Genomic DNA, 20193 nt, shown 5'->3' with positions numbered 1-20193 from the left:
AGAGACTAGCAAGCATGACCTCACAGGTAATAATCTCTGATTGTTCCCGATGCCACACACTAGTGATTATAGAAATAGGAGGACCGTGCAGATAAATGCATAGCTGAAGAAATGGTCCAGTAGGGAGGGGTTTAGTTTCCTGGGAAATTAGGAACAATTCTGGGGGAGGTGGAACATGTACTTTCCAGATGGTTTGGACCTCAACAGGGGTGGGACACATGTCCTAGTTAGGTGGCTTGCTAGTGGGAAAGGGTTTACATTAATTGGCAGGGGGTGGGAACAGTATGTAGCATTAGAAAGGGGAAAAATGGCACACAAAGGATTGGGAGAGAGAAATACAGTGAGGTTTACAGTGCATGTACATAAAGGGATATGAGGATAGTAGGGTAAGTTGGTGTAGAGGTAGTTAATTAGCCACGATCCATTCGAATGGCAGAGCAGGCTCAATGGGCCAAATGGCCTACTCCTGCTCCTATGTTCCTATGTAAATGCACGAAGCATGGTAAATAAGGTCGGTAAACTGCAGGTGCAAGTAGCTACATGAGAATATGATGTTGTGGTGAGAATGCTGACCTGTTCAAAAAGGGATAGGACTGGGTACTAGCTCTCGCTGAATACAAGGTGTTGTGAAAGATAGGGATGGAAAAAATAAGAGGGTTCAGTGTTGGTGGGTGGGGTGGGGGGGGGGTCTGATTATGAACCAAAAAGCAATTAATGCATTGAGGCAGAGGGCATGACTGAGGTACTAAATGACTACTTTGCATCTGTCTTTACCAAGGAAGAAGATGCTGCCAAAATCATAGTGAAAGAGGAGGTACTGGATGGTTTAAAATTGATAAAGAGGAGGTATTAGAAAGGCCAGCTCCAGTTAAAGTTGATAAGTCACTAGGACCAGATGGGAAAGTGCTGAGGGAAGTATGGGCAGGAATTGTAGAGGTACTGGTCATCATCTTCCAATCCTCCTCAGATATGGGGTGGTGCCTGAGGGCTTTTTAAAATTCCTTCACGGGGCGTGGCTGTTGCTGGCCAGGGTAGCATTTATTGACCATTCCTAATTGTCCTTGAGAAAGTGGTGGTGAGCCACTTTCTTGAACTTCTGCAATTGATGTGGTGTAGGTACACCCACAGTGCTGTTAGAGAGAGAGTTCCAGGATTTTGACCCAGCAACAGTGAAGGAACGGCGATATAGTTCCAAGTCAGGATGGTGTGTGGCTTGGAGGGGAATTTGCAGGTGGTGGTGTTCCATGTGTCTGCTGCCCTTATCATTCAAGGTGTAGTGGTCATGGGTTTGGAAGATGCTGTCAAAGGAGCCTTGGCAAGATGCTGCAGTGCATCTTGTAGATGGTGCAAATTACTGCCACTGTGCATTGGTGGTGCAGGGAATGGATGTTGAAGGTGGTGGATGTGGTGCCAATCAGGCGGGCTGCTTTGTTCTGGGTGGTGGTGAGCTGCACTCATCCAGGCAAGTGGGGAGCATTCCATCACACTCCCGACTTGTGCCTTGTAGATGGTGGACAGTCTTTGGGAAGAATCCCCAGCCTCTGACCTGCTCTTGTAACCACAGTATTTATATGGCTAGTCCAGTTCAGTTTCTGATCAATGGTAACCCCCAGGATGTTGATAGTAGGGGATTCAACAATGGTAATGCCATTGAATTTCATGGGGAGATGGTTAGATTCTCTCTTGCTGCAGATGATCATTGCCTGGCACTTATATGGCACAAATGTTACTTGCCAATTATCAACCCAAGCCTGAATATTGTCCAGGTCTTGTTGCATATTGACATGGGCTGCTTAGGCTGCTTCAGAGAAGTTGCAAATGGTGTTGAACATTCTGCAATCATCCACGAACATCCCCACTTCTGACCTTATAATGGAGGGATGGTCATTGACGAAGCAGCTGAACATGGCTAAGCCTAGGACTCTACCCTTAGGAACTCCTGCAGGCATGTACCAGGACTGAGAAAATTGACCTCCAACAACCACAGCCATCTTCCTTTGTGCTAGGTATTACTCCAACCAATAGAGAGGTTTCCCCCTGACTCCCATTGACCTCAGTTTTGTTAGGGCTCCTTGATGCAACAGTCAAATGCAACCTTGATGTCAAGGGCAATCACTCTCACCTCACCTCGGGAGTTCAGCTCTTTTGTCCACATTTGAAACAAGGCTGTAATGAGGTCAGGAGCTGAGTTGCCCTGGTGGAACCCAAACTGAGCGTCAGTGAGCAGGTTATTGCAATGTAAAAACAAAAAACTACTGCGGATGCTGGAAATCCAAAACAAAAACAGAATTACCTGGAAAAACTCAGCAGGTCTGGCAGCATCGGCGGAGAAGAAAAGAGTTGACGTTTCGAGTCCTCATGACCCTCCAGCAGAACAGCTGAAGGGTCTGCTGAAGGGTCATGAGGACTCGAAACGTCAACTCTTTTCTTCTCCGCCGATGCTGCCAGACCTGCTGAGTTTTTCCAGGTAATTCTGTTTTTGTATTGCAATGTAAATGCCGTTTGATAGCACTGTCGATGACACATTCCATCACTTTAATGATAACCAAGGGTAGACTGATGGGGCAGTAATTGGCCGGGTTGGATTTGTCCTGCTTTTTGTGGTCAGGACATACCTGGGCAATTTTTCACATTGCTGGGTAGATGCCAGTGTTGTAGCTGTACTGCAATAGCTTAGCTAGAGCATGGTTAGTTCTGCAGTACAAGTCTTCAGTACTATTGCCGGAATATTGTCCGGGCTGGTAGCCTTTGCAATATCCACTTCAGCCATTCAGCCTTCAGCCATTTCTTGATATCAAGTGGAGTGAATTGAATCGGGCTAAAGACTGGAATCTGTGATGCTGGGGACCTCTGGTGGAGGCCGAGGCGGATCATCCATTTGGCATTTCTGGCTGAAGATGTTTGCAAATGCTTCAGCCTTGTCTCTTTCACTGATGTGCTGGGCTCCCCATCATTGAGGATGGGGATATTTGTGTACCCTCCTCCTCTGGTTAGTTGTTTAATTGTCCACCACCATTCATGACTGCATGTGGCATGACTACAGGGCTTAGTTCTGATCCACTGGTTGTGGAATCGCTTAGCTCTGTCTATCACATGTTGCTTTCACTGTTTGGCATGGAAGTAGTCCTGTGTTGGTAGCTTCAACAGGTTGACACCTCAATGTGAAAGCAGGACTTCATCTCCGCCAGGGCTGTGTGGTGGTTACTCCTATCAATACTGTCATGGACAGATCTATCTGCGACAGGTAGATTGGTCAAGACAAGGCCAAGTAGGTTTTCCCTCTTGTTGGTTCCCTCACCACCTGCCGCAGACCCAGTATAACGGCTATGTTCTTTGAGACGCGACCAGTTCAGTCAGTAGTGGTGCTATACCAAGACACTCTTGGTGATGGACTTTGAAGTCCCCCACCCAGAGTACATTCTGTGTTCTTGCCACCCTAATTGCTTCTTCCAATTGGTTTTCAACATGGAGGAGCACTGATTCATCAGCTGAGAGGGGGCAGTCAGTGGTAATCAGCAGGAGGTTTCCTTGCCCATCTTTGACTTGATACCATGAGGCAATGTTAAGCACTCCCAACTCCCTCCCGACTGTATACCACTGTGCTGCCACCTCTGCTGGGTCTGCCCTGCCGGTGAGACAGGATATACCCAGGGATGGTGATGGTGGTATCTGGGGCACTGGGCGGAAATTCCTGTGGCATCAGGACATGCTCGGTGGCTTGTGCAGACATTAGCACGAGAAGGCCAAAAATTGGTTTCACAACATTGTGAAACCAGTTTGCAATTGTCCGCTCAGCCCATCGATGGCGGGATACACGGCCTATCATTGGACGTTGGGATCCTCATTATAATACATCTGCATATCATTATAAGGCCAGCCTGCCGGACTCATTCCCGAAAGCTGGATCGCAGGCCCATGTCGGCATGATTGCAGGCCGACGTGTTTCACAACTACACAAGTGACGGGCACCTGGCGAGCTGCACTTCACTCGGGACTTCGAGGTTTGTTTGCCTACTTTGCTTCAATCGGCACTCGCAATCATCAGCGCCAGGCTTCACAGGCAGTGCCACATCACTTTTAGGGGGAGCTCATGGGCACCTACCTACCTACCAGACCAGCCATAAGGCGGGTGTGGCTTTGTGCGGCTGCAGGGCTAGGGCTTTGCTTGGGGAAGGGAGGGGGTGGCCTCAGGCAAGGGGAGAGGCTACAGGGTGAGGGCTTCACTAGGAAGGAGGGTATCCCAGGGTGTGTGTGGGGGGCACAAGTTGATCTGTGCGAGTGGCCTCAAGATGGTGAGGTCTGAGGAGGCAGTCTCCAGAGGAGATGAGGCCAGATGGAGATGTGAGGGTGTGTGAAAGAGTGAGTGATGATGTTCCTTGAGCTGGCAGTGAGTGAGATGCCGGAGAATGTGTGATGTGCTTGAGTGTGTGAGTTGAGAGTGATGAGATGGTTGCCATACCCTGGCTGCATGGATGAGATCACTCATCCTCTATCTGCATTGGATGGTGAACCTCTTCTGTGCAATATTGGCACTGATCACCACTGCCATTGCCTACCAAGCAATAGTGGTAATGTAGCTGCCCCTCCTGCAGCCAGACAGGGGGGGTGGGGGGGTGGGGGAGCAGAGGACATCACGGTGTCCAAAAGGGTCTCGAGGGATGCGCCACTAAACCTGGGGGCTGCAGTCTTCTTGCCTTTCAGGGCCATGTCTTATTTGCACAAGTCCTGGGCTGGAAACACTGAGAGGTGTGCGCACGGCTGTACTTTAAATGTGGTGCCAGGCGCGCTGAAGCGGTGAGGTGACAGCCCACCAGCTGTTTCTCAGGAGCGCATAATGACTGCGGTGGGTTTGGGACAATACGGCGTGAGAAGCTGCCATTGCCGTTTTCCCTGCCCGCTACTGCACTTAGTGCAAACCTGGGACAATTCTGCCCATTGTCTGTAAGGTATGATTCCATGAGTATGACTATCTCAGGCTATTGTTTGACTCATCTGTGGGACAGCTCTCCCAATTTTGGCCCAAGGCCCCAGATGTTAGTAAGGAGGACTTTGCTGCAGGGTGGACAGGGCTGAGTTTGCTATTGTCATTTCCGGTGCCTAGGTCGATGCCAGGTGGTTTCATTCCTTTTTTTAAGAATACATAGTGGTTCAATACAATTGAGTAGCTTGCTAGGCCATCTCAAAGGGCAATTAAGTGTCAATCACATTGCTGTGGGTCTGGGGTCACAGGTAGGCCAGACCAGGTAAGAGACGCCAGATTTCCTTCCCTAAAGAGCATTAGTGAATCACATGGGTATTTATGACAATTGATGACAGTTTCATGGCCACCATTACCAAGACTAACTTTAAAATCCTGATTATATTAATTGAATTTAAAGGCTGTGTTTGCTGTCATTGCCGTGCATGTGCAGTTAAACTGTTTTACTCCATTACGTCAATGTGAGCAAGCAGCAGCCAGGGGCAAAGGTCACACTGCTCTAATCATCATGGTCATATTTTAGCCAGCTTGGTATACCTTAGTGGCCTTGTTGTTTTCTTTATTTTTGACTGGGTCTCTCTGTAACTTGCTAAAATACTGCAGATGCTGGAATTCTGAAATAAAAATGGGAAAATGCTGAAAAAAAACTCAGCAGGTCCGGCAGCATCTTTTAATCAAGTTTTTGATCATCGATTCTAATAGCTCCTTATGTAGTTTGGTGCCAAATTGTGTTTGGTGATGATGTTTCATTCTGTTAGTGGTGCTATATAAATGCACAATGTTGTTTTTGTGGCACGTTACAAACTGTCCCCATGGCTGTACCATTTCTGACTCTGTGCTAGCACACGCCCACCTCAGTGACAGTGCCATGGTGACTCCTGTACTCTGCTAAATATCCCTTTATGTACCCCCTCATTCTGCCTTTATCTGGCTCAGCTGTGTGGGATGGGGGTAAGAGGAATGGGAAAAGCAATAGTAATAGGGGATTCTATAATTAGATGAGCAGAAACTTTGGGCGGTCTGGCAGCATCTGTGGAGAAAGAAACAGGGATAACGTTTCAAGTCCAATATGACTTCTTCAGAGCTGAAGCTGAGTCATACGGACTTGAAACGCTTTTCCTGTTTCTCTCTCCACAGACACTGCCAGACCTGCTAAGTTCTTCCAGCATTTTCCTGTTTTTAATCTCTGTAACTGAATTAGTCCATCCAGTTTACAAATTTGTCTTGAACTGCTCCTGATCTGCGGAGCTCATTGCCATATAGACACACAGCTGCCTCAAGGAAGGGTGAAGCCCATCCAGGTTAAATTACATGAAAAAGAACATTACCACGTGTAAATGCAGCTTATGCAGAGTTAATTACGAGAAATGACTAACATAATCCCATCCTGTGAACAAATAAAACTGTATTCTCAGAAACAGGCAGATGGTGATGTCATTGACACATGCATAGAGGGTGCTAGCATGCTGGGTACTGGATTTCTTCACATGTGCAAATAGGTGTCAGTGGCCATCTTGCATTGGCAGGAAAAACAGTGGAATTTAAATTCCACCAGCTGCCATTGTGGGATTTGATCCCATATTCACAGAGGATTAGCCCTGGCCATGAGATGACGAGCCCAGTGATATTACCACTATGCCACCACCTCCCCCTGCAGCTAGGACCTGGAATGCACTGCCTGGGAGGGTGGTAGATTCAGGTTCAATTTTGGCTTTCAAAAGGAAATTGGATAAGCACCTGAAGATTTAAAAAAATGGCAGGGTTACAGGAAAAGGGTGGGACAGTGGCACTAACTGATTTGCTCTTGCAGAGCCAGCATGAACTGAATGGGCTGAATGGCCTCCTTCTGTGCTGTAACCATATGGTCAGAACACTTTTTTCTTCGGCAATCGCATAAACTAAATAGTCTAATTTCTCCTTGGAGCGAACCATGCACGTGTCTCTCAAAAGCTCTGTTATAATTAAGACCTCCCAATATTAAACGTTGATCTTGAGAAAAGCATGAGTGACATGCATATCCCGCACGGTAGCAAAATCAGCTGATATTCCAAATTGTGCAGGAAACTGGGCTCATATTCCACCCATTCAACATATTCCAGATTGAGATGTATGCCACACATATTTCAGTCTATAATTATATAAATATTAATATTTTAGAAGCAATAGAAACAGCTGCAGACCTGGCATCCAGGAGCTTGGGATCCAGCGGAGGGTACATCGATCTTACAACATCGTCCACCCTAGTGACAAAGGGGCAATGAAACAAAATACATTATTGTAAGCTCTGCCAACGTGGAGAGAGGACTTGATGAATTCTTTGCTCACAGAAAGCAGTGACTAAATGTAACAATAGTTCAAACAACGTAAACAGAATCAAAAACAAAAATTGCTGGAAAAACGCAGCAGTCTGTCAGCATCTGTGGAGAGAAAGGCAGAGTTAACGGTTTGAGTCTGTAACCGCATCCGCAGTATTTTGCTTTTAACATAAACAGAATGTTGGGATACATAGGCAAATTATTTTGATTAACTTAAATTTGTGTTCTCTTGGTACCTTCTTATCTATCTGTGGAAATAATCTCGTAACTCTTCATAATCTTTAAGATAGCCCTCAGCTTCACATAATCATAGACATAGTCCTTCACTTCTCAGCTTCCTTCACTATTGTAACTCATCATCTCTGGTAGAATTCTAGTGAACCTACATTGTACCTTTGACATTGCTGCTATATCCTTCCTATAAGGGAATGCACAACACGGTGCCCTTATCCAGGCCTATGACTAGTCTCCAAACAAGACCAAATCCATTGAGATTAGTCCTCTTGCTCATGTCATCCTACTGCATTTGCTTGACTGAATATCTACCAGCTTCCCCACTGCTATAGCTTAAAGAAAAGAGCAAATTTGTTTAAAAATGATTATGGGGAAAGTACTTGTAAATCCTGGCTCTCTCTCTTGCGTAGAATTTCCTCGTTGAATTACAATTTCTAACATACTGTCAGATTTTCCATCACAAAATAGCTTTGAAATTAACTAATACACATTGCCAAAAGGTGAAGTGAATTGAGATAGGGGCAAGACTTCAGTGCTGTGAGGTGAAGTACAGACATCAAGTTGTTTTCAAAAAGTGAAGATGAGGAGAGCAAGGGGGTCGAATACAAGTGTTTACAAGTGTGAAAGGAAGTGATAAGATGGAAACTGAGAAGTTCTTACTGTGATCCCAGGGTATTTCATGGTATAATGAAGTCCTGGGCTTTAGGAAGTCTCAGATGGATCTGAAGTAGTGGCCTGTGCACTTTTCCCTGACTCCCACTTGGGAGACCTTGGGAATGCTCATCAGCAGTGAAAGACCGGTGTCTAACCCACTGCATCAACCCAATTTCCACCATACCTTGTATCTCCTTATGGTGGTGGCCCTTTCAACCCATCACTGAGGGAAGATCAGCTCTGCAGATTCATCCTATTGACTAATGTCTGCACGTGCATAACAAGGTAATTTGTGCTATCCCAAGAGAGGTCCTTCTCACCTTGGACTAATCCGCTTTGCCACCACAATTATGTCACTCAGCCTCGCTGGCGATTTAATCTTTGCCCCTGATCCCATCGTCATGGCAACAAGTTTCTCAGTTAGAGTATGACATATCTGTAAAACAGGAGTATAGAAGAATCAACAACTGTGAAGGTTGGCTTTTTTTAAATACTCAAAAGCAAAGAATCTAAAAATGACAAAACAAAATTTGCCCTCAGATGTGACATTTTGTTTTCTAATTAAAAATGTTATTGGGTGATTGACATGTCAAATCTTTCATTCAGTGCAAGGGGATTACCAAGCCCATGCAATCTCACCATCGGTTCCTGTATAGTCTGATTGGGCCCGATTTTAACTCTGTGTAAGTGAATGGGTTTTGAGTGAATTAAAATCTCACCAGTGACTCTCTGGTTCCTCTGCAACATTGTGACACATATTCTTATCACAAGAGAAGGCCCTAACTGGAGTGAGTTCAGATGCCAGTGGAGACTCGACAGGTGTAAATGCAAGTGAAGAATAAAATTTATATCCGGCCTGGATTGTCTCCATCCAATCATGTTCTGTATCTGCTTGGTTTGTAGACTATCACTGTTAGATGCATTGAGGACAATTGCTAATGGTTTAATGATTAAATTCACAGTCTCCAACTTCACATTTTGAAGAAATATAACGCAACTTTGTAATTCATCTTTTCTCCTGCGCTTGCTGCTGTGCTGTGCTAAAATGAGAGAGCGACTCGATAGGATAGACACAGAAACTATTGTCTTCTGGCGGGGAGCTGCACAATACAATGGCACAATCTTAAACTTAGAGTTAGGTTACTTAAAAGGAAAATCCTAAAGCACGTTTTCACACAGAAGGTAGTGGAAATCTCTCACTCTCTCACCCCAAAGGATGTGGGTGCATCGTCAATTAGAGATTTCAAGGCTAATATAGATTTTTGTTCGGTAAGGGTATGAGCGATATGAAGCTAAGCTGGGTAAATGGAGTTAAGGTATAAATCAGCCATGATCGAATTGAATAGCATTCTCCTGCTTCAATGTTCCTAATATAGGACTTGGGGCCGGATTTTCATTAACGAGGCAGGAAGCTCAAGTCATCGGCGGACCTATCTTCTTAATAATGGCCCCCACATGCACTGCACTCAGGGGGCAGGGGTGGGGTCAAGGTGGGCCCACTGCTCCTGGAAGCAGTTTGTATGTGGCCATGGAGGCATGCACGTGCCAAAGTGGGCTGGTTAGAAGGCCTCCCTCAGCTCTTTGGGTCTTCATCCCAGTTGTAGTAAAGGCCGTTAGGCCCACCAGACCTCAATCCTAAAGCCCCCTCAACACCCACCCACTCCCAATGCCTCCATGCCCCCTCCATGCCCACTCACCTATTATGCACAGAACCAAAGAGCCATATAATAACAATGGCAAATCTTGAAATGCTCATAAGAAATACTCATTCTGAAATCTGATTTGAGAAAGAATTGCTGCACTTACAACCTTATAAAAGTGTCTATCGGACATTGCCAATCATATTTTCAATAACAGAAGCTTTACCCAACTTCACTCCTCTTACTCTTGTCCAAATAAACATAGAGACATTGAAAAATAGGTCAAAGAAAGAGTAACTTATTATAACCTCATCTAAATGTAAATCAATCAAAACTAACACCACCCCTCAAGTTGTCTAAACAGGCTCCTGCTGAGCTAATCCATGAGTGAGATTTGGAACTCAGCCAACCATTCATAATGGGGCCATCTGAGAAATGTATCAACTGAAACAGATGGCCAAAATCATGAGCATTTCAAGACTTGCTATGGTCACTATATGGCTCATTGGTCCAATACATATTGCATAATGGGGAATGGAGGGCATAGGAAGGGCATGGAGGTGGCATGGGGAGATGGAGGTGACATGTGGGCATGGAGGGGGCATGGGGAAATGGAGGGGACATGAGTAAAACCTTTTAAACATACCTTTCAAAAGGTTTCCAAGTCCAGACTGTGGTTCATGTCTCCTCTGTGGGGCCTTGAAACATAAGGCCTCAAAAAGGCACAGCTCCACAAAAATTATCCCACACCAGCGAAAATTTCCAGTGCTGGGAATGGGGGTGGGAATCCCAGAATCAGGTCCTACCCACCATTTTTAAAGGCCTCTGGAGTCAGCCTGACCGCGCTAAAACCCGGCCCTCGGTCTCTAGTGAAAATTGACACAATTCTTACCTTAAGGATCTCAATACAGTGTGACACCAAACCCCTAGAAAATAGAAGTCTATTTTAGTTACACAGATTCAACAACAGCTCATATTTATATAGTACCTTTAATGTAAGGTCCCAAGCCACTTCGTAGGAGCATTATAAAACGAAGTATGGCACTGAGCCACATGAGGAAATATTAGATCAGATGACTGAAAGCTTGGTCAAACAGGTAGATTCTAAGAAGTGTTTTAAAGGAGGAAAGTGAGGTAGAGAGGCAGAGTGGTCTTGGGAGGGAATGCCAGAGTTTGGAGCCTAGGCAACTGAAGATGTGGCTATCCATGGTGCAACAATTATGATTGGGAATGCATAAGAGGACAGAATTAGAGGAGCACAGCTATCTCAGAGGGTGGTGAGGCTGAAGAAGATTACAGGGTTAGGGATGGGCAAGGCCATGTAGGAATATGAAAATAAGGATTATAATTTTAAAATCAAGGTGCTGCTTGACTGGGAGCCAATGTAGGTCAGTGAGGACAGGGATGATAGGGGATCAAGACTTGCTGCAGATTAAGACATGGGCAGCAGTGATTTGGATTACCTCAAGTTTATGGAGGGTAGAATGTGGGAGGCAAACCAGGAGTGCGATGGAATAGTCAAGACTAGAGGTAACAAAGGCATGGATGAGGGTTTTAGCAGCAAATGAGCTGAGATTTATAAATTCACGTGTTCACATATAAAATTCAATCAAATACACACAGATATACTCAACCAGCCAGAAGAATTACCCACACTTTGCCACACATTACCGGAGCACAAAGAGAAAATGTTCTTCTTATCCAAAGCATCTCACAAACACTGACTGACCTCCTGACTACTTCCAGCGTTATGTGTTTTTGTTTCTTTACATGTTTCGTTCGTGTTTCATTTTAAAATGTGTTCCTCGTATCCATGTTTGTAGAATGTATTCATCAGAAACCAGGAATTCAGTCTTTGGCCACTGTTGAGTTCCAGCACCACGTTAAGTTGAATACCAGTGGTGTCAAATTTGAAACATGAGGGCTCCTTCACTGTTAATAGGGCCTTAATGATAAATGCAGTTACAGGCTAAACTCAGATTTAGATCATTATAAAATATCCCCCTCATAAAATTTTACCAATCACCTGATAAAGTCCTACATAGGTTGGCAAAGCCTTAATGCTTTTAAAGACAATGGTCTTGATTTTCTGATCAACATTATTTTAACACCAACATAACCCACTTATTTCAAAGAAGTTGCTGTTCGCATACAAATAATCCCAACTGGAAAATCAAGCTTAATGTCACTATTGGAACAAAGATGCTTGGGATTGATCCCTAAACACAGGTGAATTCTCAATCTTAGCCTCACTGCTACTAGGAGACACCAATCAGATGCCAGGCATTTCCTGACATGGAATGAGGAAGGAGGAAGGAAAATCAAACAGGGATTTGTCACTGAGCCATTTTTGTTCATCTCCTGGTAACTAAAGAAAGAACTTGCATTTAGATCACACCTTTTACAACCAGAGGACATCCCAAAGCACTTTACAGCCAATTAAGCACATTTGAAGTGTAGTCACTGTTCTAATGTAGGATTGATGGCAGCCAATTTGTGCACAGCAACTTCTCACAAACAGCGATGAGATAATGACCAGGTAATTTTTTTTTTTAGTGATATTGGTTGAGGGATAAATATTTGTCAAGATACAGTAAGACCTCCCCTTGTACTTCTTCAAAATGGTGCCACGGGATCTTTTACATCCAAATGAGAAGGCAGACCAGGCCCCAGTTTAACATCTCATCCAAAAGACAGCACCGACAAGAGTGTAGCATTCCCTCAGTAGGCACTGAAGTACCAGCCAAGTCTTTGGTGGTTGTCTAAAAGCAGGTGACCTACCTGCTATTTGGATGCAGTAGGCTTGGCCTGGTGGGGTATACACAATATTTATTGTTCTTTCACCTGAGATCATGAGAAAGATGTGCTCAGTGTTTGTTCAGGCAACATTGGTAAATCAGCAATAAAGGAACGTGCAGTACATACGAGGCATCCTCTATCCAGTCTTCGTTTTCCAGAATTGCCTCAATGTGTGGGTTTGTGATAACAACATCATCCAGTTCCAGTTCTGAGGGTTCACTCTGGGTTTCCATTGCACCAATCAGATCCACTGTAGGCCTGTGAAACAAAATAAACCATTAGGTAAATCAGAAATTTTGAATAATACATTCAGGAAGGTGGGTGCAGCACTAATGACAGTGAGTAGCTGAATTGGGCAATCTAAGTATTAAGCCCTTGTCCATTCTAAGATGGTCTTGGTTTCAGCCTAGGTGGAAGATAGATATTACACTAGGCTAAGCCCTCCTGGCTTAGCAAGGGGGAAATTGAAAAGGGTTCTGAGCCTTGGCTGTTCCAGTGATCCCTGATAGAAGTGGATATGTGTGGATGTTAGGGAAGGGTTTGGATGTAGTTGAATATCTTTCCAATACTTTGGTGTATAAATTAATCTGGGCCCATTTCCCATCTTGATGCCTGCATAACGCTAAAGCTTAATGATTAGCAATGGGCCCCCGGGTTTATTCACAGCTGTTTGTTACAATTGGTGAGGGTCATTTTCCACAAGACAAGTTTTTAACTTTTCTGCCAGTTAAGTTTTAATCAATGATGCAATGGCTCCTTTTATCAAAATAATAGAGAACAGCAATGAGACGAATGTCCAGTGTCTTTAGGGAAGGCAGGAGAGTTGACCAGGAAACTTGCTCTTCAAATGTTACCATGAGATCTTTAATTTTCACCTGCACAGACATCAAGTCTCAGTTTAACATCCCAGCTCAAGGAAGGCACCTCTGACAGTGCAGTACAGCTCCCTCTGTGCTAGAATGTCAGCCTAGATTATTGGCCTCACGGCCTGGTGTGGGATTCAAACACACAACCAACTGCCCCAGAGATACAAGACTTGAGCCAAACCAATGTGTTACAGGTCAAAACATGCAATATTTTTTTTTAAATGGCCACTGCATTGCTACTTCAAACTGCCAATCAACAAGAAACCTGGTCAGGATGGAGGGAAAAAAGAGCAGATACTGGATGTCCTCGCATTAACCCATTGACACAGAACTAGAAACTATAAGCTCCTCTGTACGTCACTCTCCACAATGGTATAAGGAACAGGCTCTTTCAATGCTCTTATCCTTCTATATATCCAGCAGAGGGAGTCCGTCAACAAGAGCGACAATAGCAGAAATCTGAAAGACAGTCCCTTCATACAAAGAGTCATGAGCAACTGCGGTTTCAATGACCACTGGTGTAGTTTATTCTAAGTTTATTTGTGCAGTCTTTTTAATGAACTGGTTTCTCCTTTGTTCTTCTTTGGCTATTTTTAGAATTTCTAGTCACAATTGAGAATTTTCATGTGAACACTCTCTTCAGTGAGCTGATTTACTATGTGACTCATGGTTCATGATTCATTGTTTGTCTCAGATGAAAACCAAGGTCTTTAAGCAAAGTGTTAATATTTAACCCAGCTCTATGACACTGAGCTGGTAGGTGTGGTCCAAGCTGCACATATCAGTTTGAGAATTTAAGCATGGCCTTTTCACACAAAGCTACAACAAGTGTTTCCTTTAAGATAATGAGTGTCTGCAAATGATTGTAATATTCATTGATTGTATTGATGCACCTCGTGATACATGTTGTAAAAGTTGAACCTGATTGTACTTTTGTGATGGTGATTTTGAAATGGTTTGGAATGTTATTCCAGATATTTTATGAATAAAGTATATTTTTCAAAAAAAAACCCTGCACTTTAGCAAACTTCAGTCTGTTGTTTGAAGGCCACGGAAGGTTTGGAGAAAGAGGTCCAAATATGCCATTATCCAGATCATCAGAGACTGGACTTTAGTTGGGAGATGCACGTCTGGTCCCCTTGGAAGTCCTGACTCACACACATGTGCAAGAATTGCCTGGGAAGTTTAAGCGCTTCCGATGGGCTGCTTTCCGCTGCCCAGGACCCACTGCAAATGTCTTCAATCCCGAGCTCAGTGCCAGAGACTCTGGTCTGATATACTTCCCCGGGAAATGTTACGGTGATTAATACTTGCTTTAACTCAGTGATTAGCCAACGTAACTCAACTGAGCACTACAATCAATCCTTCCCCCCAGTCATACTCCCAACCCGACCTGAATACCCCCCACCACCACCAACCATCGGACTACCCCCCAACGGTCTTACTACCCCCGACCCAATCCGACTACCCCCAACCACCTGGCTACTACTCTGATCATCCAACTACTCCCCACACCCAACTAACCCCCAAGGGCCCGACTGCCCTTGACCCGATCCAACTACCCCCGACCACCTGGCTACTACTCTGATCACCCAACAACCACCCACCGACCACCCGACTACCCACCCCCACCAGACTACCCTCTCGGCCACCTGGCTTACCCCCTTGACCACCTGACTACCCCCTGACCCAACCACCCACTCGCTCTGTGCATCCATCCACCAACTCATTTACTGAAAGACTTGGACCTTTAAAAACTTGCCCGGATAGAACAACTACTGTCGAGAAAAGGTAGGGTGGGGTGTGGGGGGAGTGGGGGGTGTCCTTTCTTAGTCCATCTTTTCTTCCATTGGAGAGACTGCACTGACCCATCAATGCTACAGTCAGGATCAGAAGTCCTGGCTGAAAAATCGCAAAAGGGTCAGTTCGTAGAAAGCGTCACAGACAGCATCAATGCATGCAGCATCAACACTGACTGGAGGATCTGGGCCATAATATTTTAAAATTTTGCAAATTAGTGGAAAAGCTCATCGTTTAACTCTTGTACAGTTGAATGTTTAAACTTCATGAGGTGTATGATAAAATGTTCTGACTGATGTTGGATATCTGGTGAGGCGCAGGTGGAGTAGAATCAGGCCTATTAGCTCTCCTGGAGCAGGTAGGAGTGATTTAATGGAGCTTGTGAACTCCCAGCCTTCTGCTTGGTGCTTTTAAGCACACACTTCCACTGTGGGCAATGAAAGTGAAAGAAAGAAGGGTTAGTGAACCAAAAACACAAAGAGCAGTGTGGGAATAAGGTGCAGTAGCAATAACACAAAAGTGGCTTAAAAATGGTGAGGACTGAGTGCTTAATATACAAGAGTAGAAAGTGTTCAGAAAAGATAGGGAAAGAAAAAGGAAGCCATACTGATTAGAGAAGACATGGCAATGTTGGAAAGAGGGGATATCCTTGAGGGGACAAGGCCAGAATCCATTTGGTTAGAGCTGAAAAGCCAAAAAGACGTGGCCATGCTATTGGGGATATCCTACAGTCTATAATTAGAGGAGAGAGATAGAGGAACAAATCTGCTGGGGAAATCACATAGATTGGCGATAGTGAGGCACTTTAATTACTGAAATATTGATGTGTTATCAATATGTTAGAGTAAAGGGGAGGAGTTTCTAAAATGTGTTCAGGAGAACTTCCTTGATTAGTATGTTTTGGGCTCAACTAGAAAAGAAGCATTGCTGGATCTGGTGCTGAGAAATGAGGTGGGCCAAGTGGACTAAGTGTCTGTGGGGAACTTGGGTACGAATGATCATCACATCATAAGGTTTAGATTCTTAATCGAGAAGAGAATGTAATGGCGGTCAACAGAAAAGGGAACTCAAAAATCCTCTACCAGCATGTAAATAGTAAGCGAGTAGTAAGAGGTGGAGTGGGTCCTATTAGGGGTAAAGAGAGTGATATATGCTTAGAGACCCAGGACAAGTCCAGAATACTTAATGAGTTCTTTGTATCGGTGTTTACTAGGGAAGAGGAATCTGACAGAGTATCGGTAGAAGTGGAGATAGTCGATGTAATGGATTGGGTGAAAATTGAGAGGCAGGAGATTCTGGAAAGGCTGGCTATACTCAGGCTAGATATCTCACTTGGTCCAGATTTTCTTTTCATTCATTCATGGGATATGGGCTTCGCTGGCTGGGCCAGCATTTATTGCCCATCCCTAGCTGCCCGTGAGAAGGTGGTGGTGAGCTGCCTTCTTGAACCGCTGCAGTCCATGTGCTGTAAGTGCACCCACAGTGCTGTTAGGGAGGGAATTCCAGGATATTGACTCAGTGACTATGAAGGAACGGCGATATATTTCCAAGTCAGGGTGGTGAATGACTTGGAGGAGAACTTCCAGGTGGTGGTGTTCCCATGTGTCTGCTGCCCTGTCCTTTTAGATAGTAGTGGTCATGGGTTTGGAAGGTGCTGTCAAAAGAGCCTTGGTGAATTCCTGCAGTGCATCTTATAGATGGTACACACTGCTGCCACTGTGCGTTGATGGCTGAGGGAGTGAATATTTGTGGATGTGGTGCAAATCAAGCGGGCTGCTTTGTTCTGGTTGGTGTCCTCAAGTAGGAGGGAGTGGGGTAAAGATAGCAGAAGGTCTTGCCTTAATCTTCCAATCTTCCCTGGATACAGAGAGGATTGGAGAGTGACAAATGTGACACCTTTATTCAAGAAAGGATGTAAGGTCAGTCCCAGCAACTACAGGCCAGTTAGTTTATCATCAGTAGTAGGTAAGGTTTTGGAGTCTATAATCAAGGAAAAGAATTAGCAGGCACTTGGAGAGGTTTGAATTAATTAAGGAAAGTCAGCATGGATTTGTAAAAGGCAGATCATGTTTGGCTAATCTAATTGATGTTTTTGATAAAGTAACAGAGAAGGTTGACAAAGGTAATGCAGTGGATGTTGTCTATGTGGATTTTGAGAAGGCGTTTGACAAAGTACCACATGAAAGGTTGGTTAACAAAATTGAGTTTTATGGAATAGTGGGGTCAGTATCAAGTTGGATTAAAAAATTGGCTTAATGGCAGAAAACAGCGAGTTGTGGTAGATGGTTGTTTTTTGGACTGGAAGGTAGGAGACAATGGTGTTCCCAAGCATCAGTGCTAGGATCACTGCTTTTTTTTGCTATATATAAATGACTTGGAGATGGGAATATGGAGTAAAATTTCAAAATTTGCCAAGGCAATCTTGGAGGAGTGGCAAACAGTGAGGGCGATAAGAGCCCCCTGCAAAAGGACATAGATAGACTGGCAGAAATGGGCAGACAAGCGTCAATTGGAATTCAGTTCAAAGAAGTGTGAGGTGTTGCTTTTGGCAGAAGGGAAAGGGAGAGGCAATGTAGAGTTAATGGCACAATTCTGCAGCATGGGCAGGGACAGAGGAACATGCGGCTGCATGTGCATCAATCTTTGAAGATGGCAGGACATTGTGAGAGAGTGGTTAGCCAAGCATATGGTATTCTGGTTTTTATAAATAGAGGCATTGAGTACAAATCAGGAAAGTTATGCAGAAACTTTATAAGGCTCTGGTTAGGTCCCAGCTAGAGTACTGAATCCAGTTCTTTAGGAAAGATGTGAAAGCCCTTGACAGGGTGCAGAGGAGATTTACTAGAATGGTTCCAGGGATGGAGGATATTAGTTACAAGGTTGGGTTGGAAAGGCTGGAGTTGCTCTTCTTGGAGCAAAGGAGATTGAGGGGTGATTTGATAAGAGGGGTGCAAGATTATGTCAGGCTTAGATAAGGTATACAAGAAAAATACTCTTCCCATTAGCTGATGGTACAAGCACTAAGGGGCACAGGTTTAAGATTTTGGGCAAGAGATGCAGGGGGAATATCAGGAAGAACATTTTTATGTAGTGAGTGGTGACCTGGAATCTACTGGTTGTATCCGAAACAATCAATGATTTTGAAAAGAAATTGGTTGGGTACTCGAAGGAAATAAGCTTACAGGGTTACGGGGATCAAGCGGGAAGTGGAACTGACTGGTTTGCTCTGAGGGGAAAGGGTATGGACTTGATGGGCTGAATGGCCTACTTCTGCTCCATAAATGACCCTATAAAGAATAAGTCTGCATTTATAGTGAGTATTTCACATTTATAGGGAATGTTCCAAAATGCTTTGAATCCAATGAACATCATTACATTTAGTCAATGCTGTGTGGGCAAATGCAGAAGCTAATTTCTATTTGTTATAGAGCTATAGGTCTATCCTAGCTTCCATTTCAGTAATGGATGCTCTGTATTAAACCTATGAAATCCCTTTGGGCTGACTGCCCCACTCCTGCGAATTAACAGCTTCTGGTAGTAGTTTTAATGATCTTTGCAGCTGAACAAATATTAGCACTAAAATTAACTGAGCCAATTTCAAAATGGATTAGGCCTCAGGCCTTGCTGGCACTTACTTCGAGTCAAACTGGTGCAACAGGTTGCTGGGCTGACAATAACGGTGTCTGCAGACAACCACAAGAGCTACAAAGGAGGCCAGGAAAATAGTCGCAAGGACCCCAATTGCTACTATAACCACCGTCTCCATGGCAATTAACACTGGAGAAATGTTTTAAATTGGATGAGGCGCCGTCTTTGTATCGTTGTCCTCTCACTTTGCTATGGCTTCATTGTATCTGAAATCCAAATAAGAAAGACATTTCATTTACTTCAATATCAAGTAAATATAGAATAAAGTATATTCTGAAGGGAACGCGGAAGCAGGGGGATCTGGAGCTATCTGTGCACAAATTGTTTAAGGTGGCTGGGGAGCAAGCAGTTAAAAGGCACATGGAATCTTGGGCTTTCTAAATAACAGCATAGAGTACATAAGCAGGGAAATTATGGTGAACCTTTATAAAACACTGATTCGGCCTCAACTGGCGCGTTGTGTCCAATTTTAAGCATCACATTTTAGGAAGAATTTAAAGGCATTTGAGGGTGCAGAAAAGATTTATGAGAATGGCTCCAGGGATAAAGAACTTCAGCCAGGTGGTTATAGATTGGAGAAGCTGGGACTGTTCTCCTTAGAAAAGAGAAGATTGAGACAGGATTTAATGGAGTTTTTCAAAATCATGAGGGGGCTGCATGGACAGGCAAAAAATGTTCCCATTGGCAGAAGGGTTGAGAACCAGAGGACACCGATTTAAGGTGAATGACAAAAGAATAAAAGGTGATATAAGGATAAACCTTTCTTACAAAGCGAGTAGTTAGGATTTGGAATACAATGCCTGACAGTGTGGTGGAGACAGATTAAAACGTGGCTTTCAAAATAGAATTGGGTAATAACCTGAACAGAAACTTTTGCAGGGCTATGGAGAAAAGGTGCGGGGTGGGTCTAGCTAAGTTGCACTTCCAGAGAGATGGCACAGACCCAATGGGCCAAATGGCCTCCTTCTGTGAAGTAACCATTCTATGATTCTATGGGCGGGATTTTCCAGCCCTGCCTGCCGCTGGGATCATCCGGTCCTGCAGCAAGTCAATGAACTCTTGGCTGGGCCACCGAATCTCCCATGGCGGGTCCCGCCTAGACGGAGCTGGAAATTCCCGGCCTATGATTCTATCTGTCATGGTAAGGAGGCCTGGTGGGGCAATGGGTAGCGCCCCTGCCTCTGAGCCAGAAGCTCCGATTCAAGCCCCACTCCAGCACTTGATGCCAAGTAAGGTGCATTCATAATGCGGCCAAACAG

At 44.5% G+C, this 20193-nt stretch overlaps 1 protein-coding gene across 9 annotated transcripts in view; it reads right to left on the bottom strand.

Moving 5' to 3' along the window:
• Positions 1–20193, bottom strand: part of tmem98 (transmembrane protein 98) — a 73475-nt gene that overhangs the window by 12483 nt on the left and 40799 nt on the right. For all 9 annotated transcript variants that reach the window (XR_013573415.1, XM_078529785.1, XM_078529787.1 and 6 more), the window contains 5 exons: positions 18922–19140; positions 12747–12878; positions 10714–10747; positions 8502–8617; positions 7159–7218 (listed from right to left, as the gene is read on the bottom strand). Coding sequence is in view for 8 of the 9 variants with exons in the window: in XM_078529785.1 (XP_078385911.1) it covers positions 7159–7218; positions 8502–8617; positions 10714–10747; positions 12747–12878; positions 18922–19052 (473 nt within the window). In the remaining variant the exon portion in view is untranslated. The remainder of the gene's footprint in view (positions 1–7158; positions 7219–8501; positions 8618–10713; positions 10748–12746; positions 12879–18921; positions 19141–20193) is intronic.

Source organism: Cetorhinus maximus, chromosome 25 (assembly GCF_964194155.1).
Source record: "Cetorhinus maximus chromosome 25, sCetMax3.hap1.1, whole genome shotgun sequence".
NCBI lineage: Eukaryota > Metazoa > Chordata > Chondrichthyes > Lamniformes > Cetorhinidae > Cetorhinus > Cetorhinus maximus.
The sequence above is the reverse complement of the archived record's forward strand: the minus strand, read 5'-3'. Positions and strand labels throughout refer to the sequence as shown.